The sequence below is a fragment of the Podarcis melisellensis genome, assembly GCF_964234715.1.
Source record: "Podarcis melisellensis genome assembly, chromosome: 7".
NCBI classification, from domain to species: Eukaryota; Metazoa; Chordata; class Lepidosauria; order Squamata; family Lacertidae; genus Podarcis; species Podarcis melisellensis.
The window spans coordinates 39532490-39548108 of record NC_138539.1 but is presented as its reverse complement, the minus strand read 5'-3'; the positions used below and the strand labels follow the sequence as shown (position 1 = coordinate 39548108).

Below are 15619 nucleotides of genomic sequence, written 5' to 3'. Positions count from 1 at the left end.
TTGCTACTCCTGGTCAAGAGCTCCTTCCCAAATGCATATTCACACAGCTGTGTGAAACAGCTCAGCCCTGAGCCAGGATAGGTAATCTTTGTAATCTCTCACTCTCTCTGGGAATTTGAAAATCACAGTGTTGTGCTCTTACCACTCTCAAATTTCTTCTCATAGCATAGGGATTATTGTTTCTATACAGGTATAAATGTGTCACAATATTAAAATATCCCCGTGATCCCATATATATGCTACAATGCGCCAAATATTCATTAATTTCACTGTGATTTTTAGATATCTTTATTTCATCTATTTCTTGCAATAAATGAATGTTTTATTCAATATAGTTTTGGTTTGGATAATACATTTGTGTGTTACATGCAGGTCAGGCATATTCCCAGGGCATCACTCAGTTATTTCCAGGAAGAGGTCATATTAGTGTGTGGGTGGTAGGCACACACATACGCACACAAAACAAGCACACACATCCCAGGTAACAGTGCTTCCCAGTGTGAAGACTGATGCAAATAATTCATTTTTAGCCTCTCTCCAATCTCCTTTCAAAAAGTGGCAATATTAAATAGGAATGGTGCAGTATCTACATAGTGTTTCTGTCCTTCATTTGGTCACATACCATTTTTATGGACTCTAAGGATGCAGGTAGGACAGTATGGAATCACAACTGCTTCCTTTCATACCAGAAGGGAATATGGATTCATCCTAGCGCTGTGTTTAACAATATTTTATACAAAAGAGTCCCAGAAGAATCCTAATTTTGCTTCAGGGTTCTGTGAAATGTGACAGGGTTCTGTGAAATGTGAACAAAAGAGATGGCAGAAAGAAGTGAGGCAACATTAATAAAAGCATCAATTTAATAGACTGCGTAACTTTCATATTAAAGCAGTGCATTGCACATAAAACATTTCAGTCTATATTTAAACTAAAACCTGTAATTTTTTTTTAAAAAAAATTGAAATTAGTAGGGTCGGCAAAGTCTCAAATTATCAATGACATAACAATGAACTTTTAGGATCAAAATGGGAAATCTACCCACAATCAACTTGATGTGGAATTATTTGAGGTGTTGAGCATGTTTTTTTTCAAGCAAGGCAAACTTCTGCTTCAACACATCAGCAACCTCAACACACAGCCACGCTGGCACCTTTTGTCTCACCAATATGATTCTATGATACTAATTGTTCATCTATATCAATATTCAGATGTTGAAATTCCATGGCATTAACCTTCTAGATACTTTTTATTATTAGACTTATCCAATCATTTCTAGCTATCCATCAATGGTAGTTGGTGGTCACTGGAGCTGGTGGGTTAGAGGGCAAGGCAGATACTCCTAATAGAGATAGACGCCAAGACATGCAGAACATGAACAGAGAGAGACACAGACACACACCTAGCACAGAGACACGCCTAGCACTGCTACATAGACACAGCTAGGGATACATACATTTCTATGCTGCATGGTAAGACACGGGAGCTCATTTTTTGCAATATTCCACACAAGCCAGGATCCACTTATAGGGGAAGAGTCTCAAATCTCCTGCCAATCGTTTGTCAGCTGTTTACCCTTCTGTGTTTCTGGCAGGGGGGTTCTGAGAAATGGACAGATATCACCAACATGGTGCCCATAGAGTTCAACTCCCATCAGCCCAGGCAGCATGGTCAAGAGTCAAGGATAAAGGCACTGCATTGGCTACCCCAGTGTAGCGTGTGGCTGGCTGGGCATCTGCTTATAAGGAGACATTTCATTGCATCTTAAACTTTGTTTTGAAAATGAACTCACTAGGAAAATCAAAGAGAAGAGCACCATAACATTTCCTTGCAAATATATATATCTGGGTCACCCTGATGTTGATTCCATTTGACCTCTTCTTTTTGACATAGTGCTTAGTACCTTTCTAGGATAATCATAATGTGATTCTAGTAGTTTAAAAAACTCTATTTGCTTTCTATAACTACATTTTTGAATGAAATTCATTCGTGCTCAGGTAGACTTGTTCTTTAGTACTTGTTCTTTATTACTGTGTTATGACTGTGGGTGGAATCAAATCCTACTTGTATAACCTTTCCTATCCCTACCATACAAACAGTGAAAGTTATTTAAGTATTATATTTTAAAATGCAAAGCATTCAAAGCTTCAGCTGTGATCTTTCTCCCCCACCCTGTATGTTTCACAGATGCATCCTGATTCTTCTTTTCAACTTGGCCATAAAGGATCAAGAAGAATCATGACTGAAAAACTCTGTGGATGGCTACCAGTTTTCCTCTCAGCATTGCTATATCAAGTCTTCAAGTGGTATGTTACATTTTTCCCAAGAACAGCTTGTGGGTTGGCCTTTGGCCTTTGAATACAATAAGAATTATGCTGGCTTCATTTTAATGTTGGGCAGTTTCTGCCACTTCTATGTTTGGGGGAAGCCTTAATGAATGGTGTGATATGTTTACTTTCATTCTTGTTTCAAAGGGCAGGTGTGCAGTGTTCATTTAAATACAACACACTCCCCTTCTATTATCAAAGAAATAAACAACTATCTGACGTTTAGAAGACATCAGAAGGCAGCCCTGTTTAGGGAAGTTTTTAATGACTGATGTTTTAATGTATTTTTAATCTTTTGTTGGAAGCCGCCCAAAGTGGCTGGGGAAACCCAGCCAGATGGGCAGGGTATAAATAATAAATTGTTGTTGTTGTTGTTGTTATACAGAAATGTAAAGATAGAGTAAAAATTCTCTATGATATGCACTTGATTACTCATCCTATTTGCATTGCTTCCTTTGATATGAAATGATGGGCTTTCTCATTGAAATGATTAGAATAACATACCGTATTTTTCGCTCTATAAGACACACCAGACCACAAGACGCACCTAGTTTTTGGAGGAGGAAAACAAGAAAAAAAATATTCTGAATCTCAGAAGCCAGAACAGCAAGAGGGATCACCGCGCAGTGAAAGCAGCAATCCCTCTTGCTGTTCTGGCTTCTGGGATAGCTGCGCAGCCTGCATTCGCGCCATAAGACACACACACATTTCCCCTTACTTTTTAGGAGGGAAAAAGTGAGTCTTATAGTGCAAAAAATACGGTAATTGATTTTGTGAAATTCCATCATAGTGGACAATGAGAATAAATAGGTAGTTTTGGTTTTAAAATGCATAACATAACAAACAAGAACAAAGCAAAACACGACATTTAAAAAGCCATAGATTGCTTAATCAGTCAAAGGCCTGGTTGAAGAGGAATGTTTTTGCCTGGCACTTAAAGATATACAATGAGGACACCAGGTTAACAGGGGTGGAGAAAGGGGGATGTGATAGGGGCGGGTCGCCCTGGTTGTCACCACTGGGGGGTGACAAAATGCTGGGCAGCACTCACCGCGGGGCCTGCTGTGCACCCAAACCATGTGTCACTCCTGGGAGTGATGTGGTGGCTTGGGTGCCCACCAACTCCGCAGTGCCCCAAAGGGTCCGCCCACTGCCTCCCCCTCAGCAGTAGGGCGGCTGAGTGGGAGGAGGCAGGCAGATTCCTCAGAGGCCCCGTGGAGCGTTCTGCCTCGGCTCACACCGCCCCGCCCTGCCCCATGGGCGGCTGGCCCCCTGGGCGCAGGGCATGCATGCCACCCCAGGCGCCCAATTGTCTTGCTCCGCCGCTGCCAGGTAAGCCTCCCTAAAGAGAGCATTCCACAAAAGATTGTGTGATCTGAGTAAAAGTTGGATTCAGCAGACTTAATCTGAGCCTTCAAAGGCATATAGACTTTCAAGAGAAAGTGGGAAAGAACTCTACCAGTTTCCTACTCCAGCTATAGGCATTTGTCAAAGGCAGAAAAGGCAACCACAAACATTTACCACTTCATGATCCACGAGGCAGTAAATGGAGGGTGGAGACTGGCTCAGAGGCTTTGTGAGCAGCGAGGGAAGAGCTCAGGTGTGTCATTGTACCCATGGCTGCTCGCCAACCCCTGACATATATGAATTGGTCATCTTTACAACAACTTTATTCAGTAGTTCAGTATTACCCACTTTTGATTATTGCTACAAGTATTTCTACTTTGTTTTTCATTTCAAATAATTTCAGAACCAGTTGTGAATTAAAATACCACACACCAGCATAAAAGCAGAAGCAGATAAATTGCAACCCTGAGCTAGAGTAGGTAGAGTGCTGAGAGATTGTAACTTGCCAAAGGCCACCTGCTGAGTTCAGAGGAAATTTGGACTGGGAGCTTCAGATTGTAGATCTGTCTCTTAACTTCAGCAACTACAGCCACCCCTGGGAAAGTACATATGGATGACAGTATAGAACAGGCATGGCCAAACTTGGCCCTCCAGCTGTTTTGGGACTACAATTCCCACCATCCCTGACCACTGGTCCTGTTAGCTAGGGATGATGGGAGATGTAGTCCTAAAACAGCTGGAGGGCCAAGTTTGGCCATGCCTGGTATAGACCTTTTAAGCTTTTATATTGCACATTACCTTCTATAGATATAAAATGTGCATATAGCATGGCAACATAATGTGCACATTTTACCACTTCACATGACTTATTAAAACATGAAATTTATTTTTATAAACCACTTAATCAAAATATCTTGTAAGTTATTATTAGTAGTAATGCACCAATAAAAGCAGTAGAATTTGAAAACAATTGTGCATAACTAAATTATATGTAATAGCCATTCCTCTTTCCTGCTGTTCATTGTCTTATAAATATAATAAAAGTATTTTCAATGATTTTTTTTTTAAATATGTAATTTCTAAGCCATAGAGAAATGGCCTTACAGAAACACAGAAGGCAGGTGATCTGATCTCTGTGTTACTTTAAATGAAGTAGAATAGCTTTGTCTCTAAGAGCTCCTGTTGCCCTTCTATTAGAGTATAGTTATTGATTTCCCTGTAGAACAAGAACACTTTAATCAAGCATTCAAAAATATTTTTGCAGTATTGAATAAATGCTTGCTGTACCAAGGGGATTTCAGGTTTTATTGCCAAGCTGCCCATCATGTGTTGTTTTGTTTGCATATGCCATCTGAGATAAGCTAAATGAGCTTGCTACTTTTGAACTTTTGAGTTCTTGTCAGTAGGAAGAGAGTGAGATTAGTTAATTAAGTCTTGGTTTGGAACTGCTAACCCCTTTCCAAAACAAATTATACTTTCCTGCTCCACTATCTGCTGTGAACATCATCCTAAACTACAGGGGTACCTTGGCTTTCTAACTTAATCCATTTTGGGAGTCCGTTCGACTCCCAAAACCATTTGAGAACCAAGGCGCAACTTCCGATTGGCTGCAGGAGCTTTCTGCACTCAATTGGAAGCTGCATCAGACATTCGGCTTCCGCAAAACGGAACACTTACTTCCAGGTTTGCAGCGTTCAGGAGCAGATTTGTTCAGGAGCCAAGCCGTTCAAGTACCAAGGTACCACTGTACCTCAAACTGAAATCAGGTTGGAATCAAGCTATATTCATAGAACCCTTTATCTCAATCGTAAAAGTAACTTTTAAAGATGGTTTCACTATATGGAAAGCACCCTGGAGCACTCTGTGGCCTCCTCCCACCACATGGCATCGCACGCAAGCACTCCTGCCAAGTTGGGCGGAGCCTGGTGCCTGTGTGAAGCAGTGTACCTCCCCACAATTTGGGCAGGTGCAAAAAGTAATGAAAGTAGGGTCACATGTGACTGCGCACCAGTATCATGAGCACCGTTTATCACGAATGTAAAATAAAAAGGGCACCTTGAGGGTCCCAGAGACTCGTCAAATTGTTTCAAATCTTAAAAAACACAAAACACCCACCTTTAATCTTACAAAATAAGATTTGAGTACTACTAGTCTAAGGTACAGGGTGATTGTTATGACCTGTAGATTATTTTACATAGTATTACTTATTATAAACTCCATTGCGGAAGTAAAGTGCAGCTAATGCAAATATTTTTAAATTATGCCTTTTCTTACTTTTCTAAAATATAAAATAGTGGGCAATATTTCCCGCCTCCCACAATTTCCCCCAATTTCCAATTTTTCCGCTGGAAAAAAATAAAGAACCTCCCCTCCCCGCCCCCCACAAAAAACCCTAAGGGGGGGAAATCCCTCTTTCATTCACATATCCAAACACTCAAGTTTTTGAAGGCAAGCTGTATGAGTCGGTGAGGATCACATTCAGAACCAAGGAATTATGAACTACAGTGTCGCTGCTAGTGAAAAGTAATTTTAAATGACTGGTGTGTTGAGAGATACATGGAAACAAATTTACCTTCAATCATATATAATGAAACTGTCTTGCTTATTTCTTCAAAGCTTTGCAACTCTCTCTGACTTTTGGCAAAGCTGGCAGAGTGGGTGGGTGATGAAAGATGCTGTGCAGAAATATCCAGAGGGCCATGGATTCTCCACTCCTGCCTCAACTAATTGATACTCTTCTAAGAATTTCTAATTCCTGCTCTTGACAGCATCTCTGTAATCCAGTGTGTCTGCTTAATTTCTACAATTTGTTTTAATGTTTACTGGCCAATAAGTCTTAGTTTTAATAAAATCTTTCCCTCTATTTTTAGACAAATATCTCTTGGTGCCATAGCACATGGATTTCAGGACTACATGTGAAGAGGTAATGCCAAATACAGACACAATTATTGTGTTTTATTTTGATGATAAATGTGATATGAGCTGTTACAAGGAAGGCTAAACTGTATTTTCCAGTTAGTCTCACAGGGCAGAGGGAGTTATTTCAACCATTTTAGGGACTCCACTCCGGATTTGAGTAGAATTTACTCCTTATACTTTTCTTCTCCTGAAGAAAAGGCAGCAGAGATTTAGGATAAGAGTTTTCCTACTCCTAGATGGGTTACCTTCCCAGGTTGACAAGCTCCATCTGCCCCTCCCTTACCTCTCCATCCTGTTCAGAAACCATCTTCTTGGCCATTGGACCCACTATTGGTTTCATCCACTCAATCTGCCAGAGCCTGTCTTCTCATGCAATGGAAGACCCTAACTCACCAAGGGTTTGAGACCCACCAGCTACCCTCACTTGGTTTAGCTAGCCATTGAAAGCCATTCCTGAGTTGTGGCTGCTGATAGCTTCTAAGAGCTGAGTGCTGTGCGGGGGGGGGGGCAGGGAATCAAAGGTGCGCAAAGCACTCCAAAATAAGCATGACGTGTCCCCCACCAGAGGTCCTACCTTCCCCTAACACCCCCAAAACCCCACATAAACAATGAAATAGTTATAACTAACCCACTGCAATTTGAGTGGACTTATCTCAAAGGAAATTACACAATAATACAATAAGTACAGTTATTCTTGCATTGAAGGGAATTGGATTAGTTGACCCTTCCATCCTTACAATTCTATGATAGTGCTGCTCAGGGAACAGAAGAAAATGGAGAACAATTCTTGAGTGACTAAAACTGGGGATATATAGCACAGGAGCAGAATAAGTTGCTTTCCTCTGTTGGCAGAAAAGTACTGGGCAATGGAAATGCAAATTTCCCCATCATTGCAGTGCTATGACAAGAACAATGTGCGGTTGTTTAAGTTCTTCCTTCCATGCAGTTCTTAGAGGGGCAATAAGGCCAAGTGGCAGGTAGGGAGGTGTGTGTGAAAACAGAGGTTTTAAATTGATTTGAATTAGCCTGCAACCTCAGAAGATGGGGGGGAGAAGTAAACCTTGATCTGTAAAAATAAAATACAACATCAAAACATTACGCAGAGTGTATTTCAGGGCAGCATATATTTGCTTGGCTTTATGAAATCTGAAATAATTTAACCTTCTTCTGGTGCTAAAGAATGCCCTATTTTTGTGTATCAGCGCTGCATTGGCATAGGAAAGGATGGTATCTAAATGAAGATATCATCTAAAGATGTCTTGTACAACTGTAGCTTCTAAAAGGCAAAAGACTACCAGGGCCTTATTACATTTTAAGTTTTCCATGTAAATTAGGTTATTCTGCTCATGTGCTATCAGTCAGTCCATTGCCGTAAATGGTTTGCTTTTTTCATGCTTGACTTCTTTGTTCAAACTGTGAATAAACTCTGCCCATGTGCATTACAATGCCGGCTTCTATTTTAATTTCGTTGTGATGTTTAATTATGTCTACTGTATAGTTACATGCCGCTTAATTCTTGCCCTAAGCTCTCTTTATAAAATTTCTCAAGAGATTTTATAGAGTAATCAGCCAAGTCAGAAGTGTGCAGTCAAGTAAAGCAAAATGACTGTATAAACAATTCAGCATTTCTTTTAAAAAATAAAAAATAAAATACTCAGGCAGCCCTCAAATTAATTGGGAGCTATTGGGACACTCCTAGGTATGAATCAATAGGTGTGTTGTTGCTCACTCTCCAACCTTGCTTGGCTGAAAGAAGTTATAACAATAGAATTAAATGTGGTTATTAGCAAGGTTCTCCCACCTTTCCCTTTATTCCCTACTTCCCCACGCCTGTGATTTTAAGCAGAGAAGATGTTCTTATTCCACAAGTCAGGAAGCCAAAATGCAAAGAAACAACTTTTTTAGGATAACTCATTTGGATTTTGTCTGCTGCCCAGTTCTTCTGCTTGAGCTCCATTAACAAAGCAAAGAGTCTGTTTGAACGATGGAAATTCACCTAGCTGCCCAGAGTGACTGGGGAGACCCAGCCGGATGGGCGGGGGTAGAAATAATAAATTATTATTATTATTATTATTATTATTATTATTATTATTATTATTATTATTAGGGCTGGTACACCCATGAGGCACAATGAGGTGACAGGATTCACAGAGGCAACACATTCAAATGTAATTGGCTGGAAAGGAACCAGGGAAAAGCGACTTGGTTGTGGTAAATTAAGAGTCTTGCCTGACATTTCTCAGTCACCACATCAGCTGAAAGGCTGCTTTCAGGGCAAGCAGGGTTGCCAAGAGAGATGCAATGTTTGTGCCTCCCCCTCAGCCTGCATCCTGGCCAACCCTAGCTATTCCCCTGGGTTTGGAAAGTATGAATGGATATTAGGCACAAAGATATACTGAGAAGGAAAATAACTGAAACCAGAGATCTTTGCAGGGTATCAAATGGATATGCTACCACTGTCTAAACTGCATATAAACTGCCACACAAGGAAGACATGTGCCCATGTAATAATTACCCATTATTCATCTCAAACAGGAAAAAGATATGAACAGAAGGGACATAATGTCTTTAGGGACATTATACATCATCCATTTCAGATTGTCACAGTACACCTCTTGCCATTTTTTTAGTTCAAGCTGACCAGCTGGATTTAGACATCCTTTAGTCAACCAGTCTGCAGATACAAGCCATGATCTCAAAAGCACTTGGAATGGATTTGCTTTTGTGCATAGAGGAGCTATTGGATTATAACCATAAAGCAGGATGATTGGAATCCTTCATGGTGTTTCAGTGCTCTACTGTGATCCTAGTTAAGCTCCTGGCTCATGAGTAATCCTAATTAGGATTAATCAGAGGCTGTAAGCTTCACACAGGCTTGCCGGGGTGACACCTTCCATTAAGCAATGTGTAAGGTTCAGTCCCATATGCGTTGTGATACTGGATACTGAAATAAGTGTCTTGATATTGTGAAGGGGGATTTTTGCTTGCAGCATTTGTTGACATATCCATACTGAGCACAGATATGCAAATATGTGTTATTAAGTGGATCAATCTCCACAATCCAGACATGTTGCTAGTAATCAGTTTTGTAATGTCATTGTCTCAATATATCTATTTGCAACTAATAACCATAGACATTTCCAGAGATATTTTGGAATATGCTGGCCTCTGTTAAAGCTTTTCCAAAAGACTATCAGAGAAAAAGTATCCTTTTGATCCTCTAACATGAACAATCAGCGTGCAGCTTGGAAACTAAGGAAACCCTTTTCTCTGTTCATCCTTTGAAGACAAAGACAGGGATTTGTTTGCTGCAGGATGGTAACCAGGAGCCTTTCAAAGTGCGGCTGCACTTAGCCAAAGATATTTTGACGATTCAAGAGCAAGACGTGATCTGTGTGTCTGGCGAACCTTTCTATTCTGGTGTAAGTATCATTTTTTTCAGCAGTTTTCAAAATGAAAACATTGTGTATGTTGAGCTTTCCCCACTCCCTTTTGCCTTCCATTGGAGGGTGTTGAAATGAAGAAAAGTTGCAAATTTTTAAAATGATGCAATCAAGTCTAGGTTGAAGTCATGAAATGCTATGGTATGGTACTTCTTGGTGTTGTTTTGGTACAGTGTAAATAATATGAGCAGCGTTCAGGAGATCACTGCAGTGAATGGTCCTAAGAAGCATTCAATTAATATAATTCACAGTCATGATTCAAGTGGGATGAGATAGCTTACTTAATGGGATTTAACTTTACTAGGTGCTATGTTGGTCTCAGGTTAAACCCAGGACTCCTGAGACAAAACAAAAACAAAAACCTTACAGTGGCCATGAGTCTCCCCCTAAGACTCCACGATTGGGCAGGGATATAAAGGATCCAAGTTCTTAGGGACCTTGTAAATTAATACAACAACCTTGAACCTGGGCTGGTAGTGTCCAGGCACTCAGTGCAAGCTTTTGAGCTCTGGAGTTATGTGCTGATAATAGTTCTGTCCTCATCAACAGTCTAGTCACAACATTTTGCTCATGCTGGAGCCTCTGCACCAGGCTCAAAGGTATCCCTACATAGAGTGCATTGCAATAATCAAGTATTAAGGTTGCTTAAGAACTCTAAAGCCAAGAGCAGAGTGTTATGGAGATATAGAAAGAGCTTTGCTTGATCTGACCAAAGACTTGTCTAATCTAGCATCCTGTTTCCCACAGGGGCCAACCAGATGCCCTTTGGAAGTCCACAAGCTAGACATGAGAGAATAGCCTTTTCCCACTGTTGTTCCCTAGTCACTGGTATTCAGAGGCTGTTCTTTCTGATCCAGTATCTAACTTTATGTTGATGCTGAGTTACCCATTGGCTCTACCCAAAGAGAATTTAAGAGTTGCTTAAGATCATCAAACCATATCCCTGCAATTCTACCATATCCAGTTTTTGTGTTTTTTAACATGGATTTATCATTCCCATTTGCATTTCCTTAATATGTCAGAACACCTATTACTTATATCTAGATGACATTTAAATAATGCCTTGACATAAATGCATGATATTTTTAATTTCCCGTACAGTGTTACAGCTTACATTTCCAGAATATTGTTTTAGAAGGTAACGAATGATGTGCTCCGCTTGGTTAGCCTGGCTGCATGTTATCTGAAGATTAAATGCACAACCCATTAGATAACATATCGATGTGAAGATGGGATTTACTTTTCCTGCTAGAACAATTGTCACAGTTGACACTTTTGAGCCCTTTTCTTTATTTCCTCAGAAACTGAGATGAGATTATAAATGACTAGGCTCATCCCAAAAGACTCTTTGTTCAAAGTTTTGTCTATTTCTGCTGTATGCTATTTGAATAATTGTCTAGTGATTAGATATGGAGGGTCTGATTCAACCAACGTGGTGTGTGCTAGCGGAAGCCGGTGCAAGGACTCCTACTACTGCAATGGGGCTTTCCTCCTCCTCCTCCTCCTCCTCCTCCTCCTCCTCCTCCTCCTCCTCCTCCTCTGCACTTTCTGTGCCTCCCCACATCTAACCTGGTGGCAGAAGAGGGGAGGTTGTTCCATTTGGCGAGCAGAAATGCTTGCACTGATGGAACAATTGTTCTAGCACTACACATTTCTACCCTTTTAGCTGAACTTTGCTTCTCCCACATTTATTGGATAACTGCCTCCCAGACATGTCTTGTGAGCCCTTGCTCTTGAAGGATCAATTTCACTGAAGGTTAGACCACACGGTATTGGGAGCAATTTGTTGAAGTTATGAGTTTAATGTAGATAAAATGTTATATGTGTTTGAATACGTTGGACTGCCCGTTGCAGAGGACTGGTGGTTTTCCACTCTAGGGTGGGGCAAGCTGAGTCTTGTGACTGGTTTATGAGGTATTTTTCCTAACTCGTACCCTGAGCTTCTCTGTGTTTGGTGCTATGTGCAGGGAAACAGTTTGCTCTGTTGTTTTTTGAGTGGTGTCTCTCTGTGTGTTACAGCAGAGAGAGACACAACCTTTGCTTTTAAGCAGCATGGACTTACTGTGGGATCCATTCCAGTCCGGCTTCCGCGCTGGCCATGGGACCGAGACGGCTCTGGTTGCCCTAACAGATGATCTTCGTAGACAGCTGGATCGAGGCGGGTCGGGGCTGCTGATTCTTCTAGATTTGTCAGCAGCTTTTGACATGGTCGATCATGAACTTCTGGACCACCGCCTTGCCGACGTGGGGATCCAGGGCACAGTCCTTCAATGGCTGCGCTCGTTTCTCTCTGGTCGGGGACAGAGGGTGGCGCTTGGGGGGGAATTGTCATCGCGCCACTCCTTGGTGTGTGGAGTGCCTCAGGGTGCGATTCTCTCCCCGATGCTTTTTAACATCTTTATGCGCCCCCTCGCCCAGCTTGTCAGGAGTTTTGGGCTGGGCTGCCATCAGTATGCTGATGACACCCAACTCTATCTGTTGATGGATGGCCATCCTGACTCGGCCCCAGACACACTGATCAGATGCTTGGAAGCTGTGGCTGGATGGTTGCGTGGGAGCCGGTTGAAGTTAAATCCTTCAAAGACAGAGGTCCTCTGGCTGGGACGGGATGATATGGGACTGAGGGGGCAGCTCCCATCTCTTGCGGGGGTGCAATTAGTGCCAGCACCGTCCGTTAAGAGTTTGGGTGTAATCTTCGATACCTCCCTCTCCATGGAGGCGCAGATTGCAGCTATTACAAAGGCGGCATTTTTTCATCTCCGCCAAGCTAAGCAGTTGGCTCCTTACCTCTCTCGCCCTGACCTAGCTACTGTGATCCACGCGACGGTCACCTCCAGACTGGATTATTGTAACTCGCTCTACGTGGGGCTGCCCTTGAGACTGACCCAAAAACTCCAGCGGGTGCAGAATGCCGCAGCGAGACTCCTTACGGGGTCTTCGCTGCGAGATCACATTCATCCGGTGCTATACCAGCTGCACTGGCTCCCGGTGGAGTACAGGATCAGGTTTAAGGTGCTGGTTTTAACCTTCAAAGCCCTATACGGCCTAGGACCCTCATACCTACGGGACCGCCTCTCCTGGTATGCCCCACAGAGGAACCTACGGTCTTCAAACAAAAACACCTTGAAGGTCCCAGGCCACAGAGAGGTTAGGCTGGCCTCAACTAGAGCCAGGGCCTTTTCGGCTGCGGCTCCAACCTGGTGGAATGCTCTGTCACAAGAGACAAGGGCCCTGCAGGACTTGACATCTTTCCGTAGGGCCTGCAAGACAGAGCTGTTCCGCCAGGCCTTTGGTTAGGGCGCAGCCTGACTCCCTCCTCTGGCAACCTTTACAAAACTTTATGGCTGCCATCAATCTTGATTTTAATTAATTTTTATAATGTTTTTATAATGTTGCACTATTTTGGTGTTGTTAGCCGCCCTGAGCCCGGCTTCGGCTGGGGAGGGCGGGATATAAATAAAATTTATTATTATTATTACTGGACTTTCAAAGATGGGAACTCATTACTAATACACAATGTAGCATTTTGTTGTTCTGCAAGAGTTACTGTTTTGTAACTAAATGTTTAAACACCAAGTGTTAGATATAGTGTCAGTGAAAAGTATCTGATCCGACTCATGTAGAAAGAAACCCTCTTCACCACAAGTAAAGCTTTAAAACTTATTTCTTGTGGTGAAGAGGGTTTCTTTCTACATGAGTCTGATCAGAGACTTTTTGTTGACACTATATCTAACACAATTATCCTAACCGTACAGCATCTCCAAATGTAGTATTTTCCGTTCCTTTCATGGGAATAAATGACACCCATCTACACATATGGAGAGAGTAAAATGGGCCACTCAGGGATGCTTTTGAGATGGAGTTAACCCACTGCCATTTGTCAGTGTATCCATGACTCAATATTCATTTTAGGTCAGGAAACGTTCGGTGTAATTGTGGGTAGTGTTTGTGCTGCACACAGTGGCAGCTGGTGACATTTTGACTTGGTAGGGCTGCATTTTCTAAACTTGCTGTTTTCATCACGGTAGGACTTGCACAGCACATTTCACGTGTGCAGAGTGCCATTATCACCTTCTTTCTTTAAAAAACCACACACCCCAAAAGATATTAATCATCAGTGAACAGGGAAAGAACTTCCATGTAAGAGGATCAAAGTATGATTTTCTTGTTTAGAAATTTAGGTATACTTTTTGAATCCATGTGTTGTTTTCAGCTACACATCTGTTCCTATTTTCAGTGGGAGGGCTGTGATCCAGCAGCTCCAGTGGATCAGCCCCCACTGTATATGTTTTAGTGTTCTGGTGATACAGCTGAGGTATTAGTATTGTATTGTGTATTTTTTCTGCATGCAAATGGTCTGGTTATTATTGTGATCCCCTAGGGTGTATAATAGCAGGCACCACTAGATAAATAAGGATGGATTTTCACCCCGCTTCATGGGAACATATGAGGGGCTCATTTCTGAAAATACTCCTATATGCTATTGAAAAGTGACTGCAGGTTTATCTCTGTGTTATATTGGATACCTGGACACATATTTTAGAAGAATTGCCTAGCACTAAGTGTTTGCATGTGGCAACTCATTGGCATTTGTTTTATGTGTCTAATTTGTCACTTTACGATTAGAAAAAAAAACAGAAAAAGCAGTTCCTTATTTTTTAATCTTGAAATTCAAAACTCCAAAATGAGGATATAGTGTGCAAGCCTATTTTCATAAGAAATATTAAATCTGAATAGAACTGAACTTGGCTTACTCTTTCAGGAAAGGACTGTAACAATTAGAAGACAAGCCGTAGGAGGATTTGGATTAAGTATAAAGGTAGGTCGCATTTCCCCAACTGTTTCCTATGTTCAATCAGAAATGCCATTTGGCTTGTGAATAATGCATTTAATGAGATCAAAAGGTGCTTGATTGTATTACTACCTGCAATTTCAATGAAAGGTCTGTATTGGCTGATCTTTACAATAGATAATCAGTTGAAAAAATTTCCCCCATAGTTAATGGAGGAACAATAGAGGCAATATCCCATTAAGATTCATTTGTACTTATAAGGTTTGGTATATATTTTAAAAGTATATTTCATCTGTGTAGTCTTGTCTTTTGTTCAGTGGTCCTTTAATTTTAATTACTTGTTAATGAACACAATGGCAGGCTCACTAAATAGCCAGTGAGTTGCCATAAACAATTTATTAATTTCATAGTTGCTGGCTAATAAGATTGAAAATAGTCCTATTTCTCCACTGTATTCATTGTATTACAGATGGAATAATTAATCCACATGAGGATTGGTTTCTCTCTCCCCACCGCCAAATATCTACCTTAGAAAAGCTTAGGAAACATAAAAAGGGAGATACTGGTAATTTTAAATGGTACATTATAGCTCTGAAACACCTTATAAAGCAACAAATCTCTTTTGAACAGAGCTTTAAAAAAAATCTCTTTAGTACAGAAATCTTAGCTGTTATCTATGAATGCAAAACAACATTGGTATATGTTTTTCAAAAATGAACTTATGAAATATGATTTGAGGGGGAAATAAAATGTTGTTCTCTTGCATTCTCATTGAGTAGGAACTTGAAAAAAAC

At 41.2% G+C, this 15619-nt stretch overlaps 1 protein-coding gene across 2 annotated transcripts in view; it reads left to right on the top strand.

Annotated features, from left to right (window-relative positions):
• Positions 1–15619, top strand: part of SNTG1 (syntrophin gamma 1) — a 215569-nt gene that overhangs the window by 110337 nt on the left and 89613 nt on the right. For both annotated transcript variants that reach the window (XM_081917551.1, XM_081917550.1), the window contains 4 exons: positions 2185–2303; positions 6542–6594; positions 9878–10012; positions 14796–14852. In XM_081917551.1, coding sequence (XP_081773677.1) covers positions 6568–6594; positions 9878–10012; positions 14796–14852 — 219 coding nt within the window. In that variant the 5' untranslated portion in view covers positions 2185–2303; positions 6542–6567. The remainder of the gene's footprint in view (positions 1–2184; positions 2304–6541; positions 6595–9877; positions 10013–14795; positions 14853–15619) is intronic.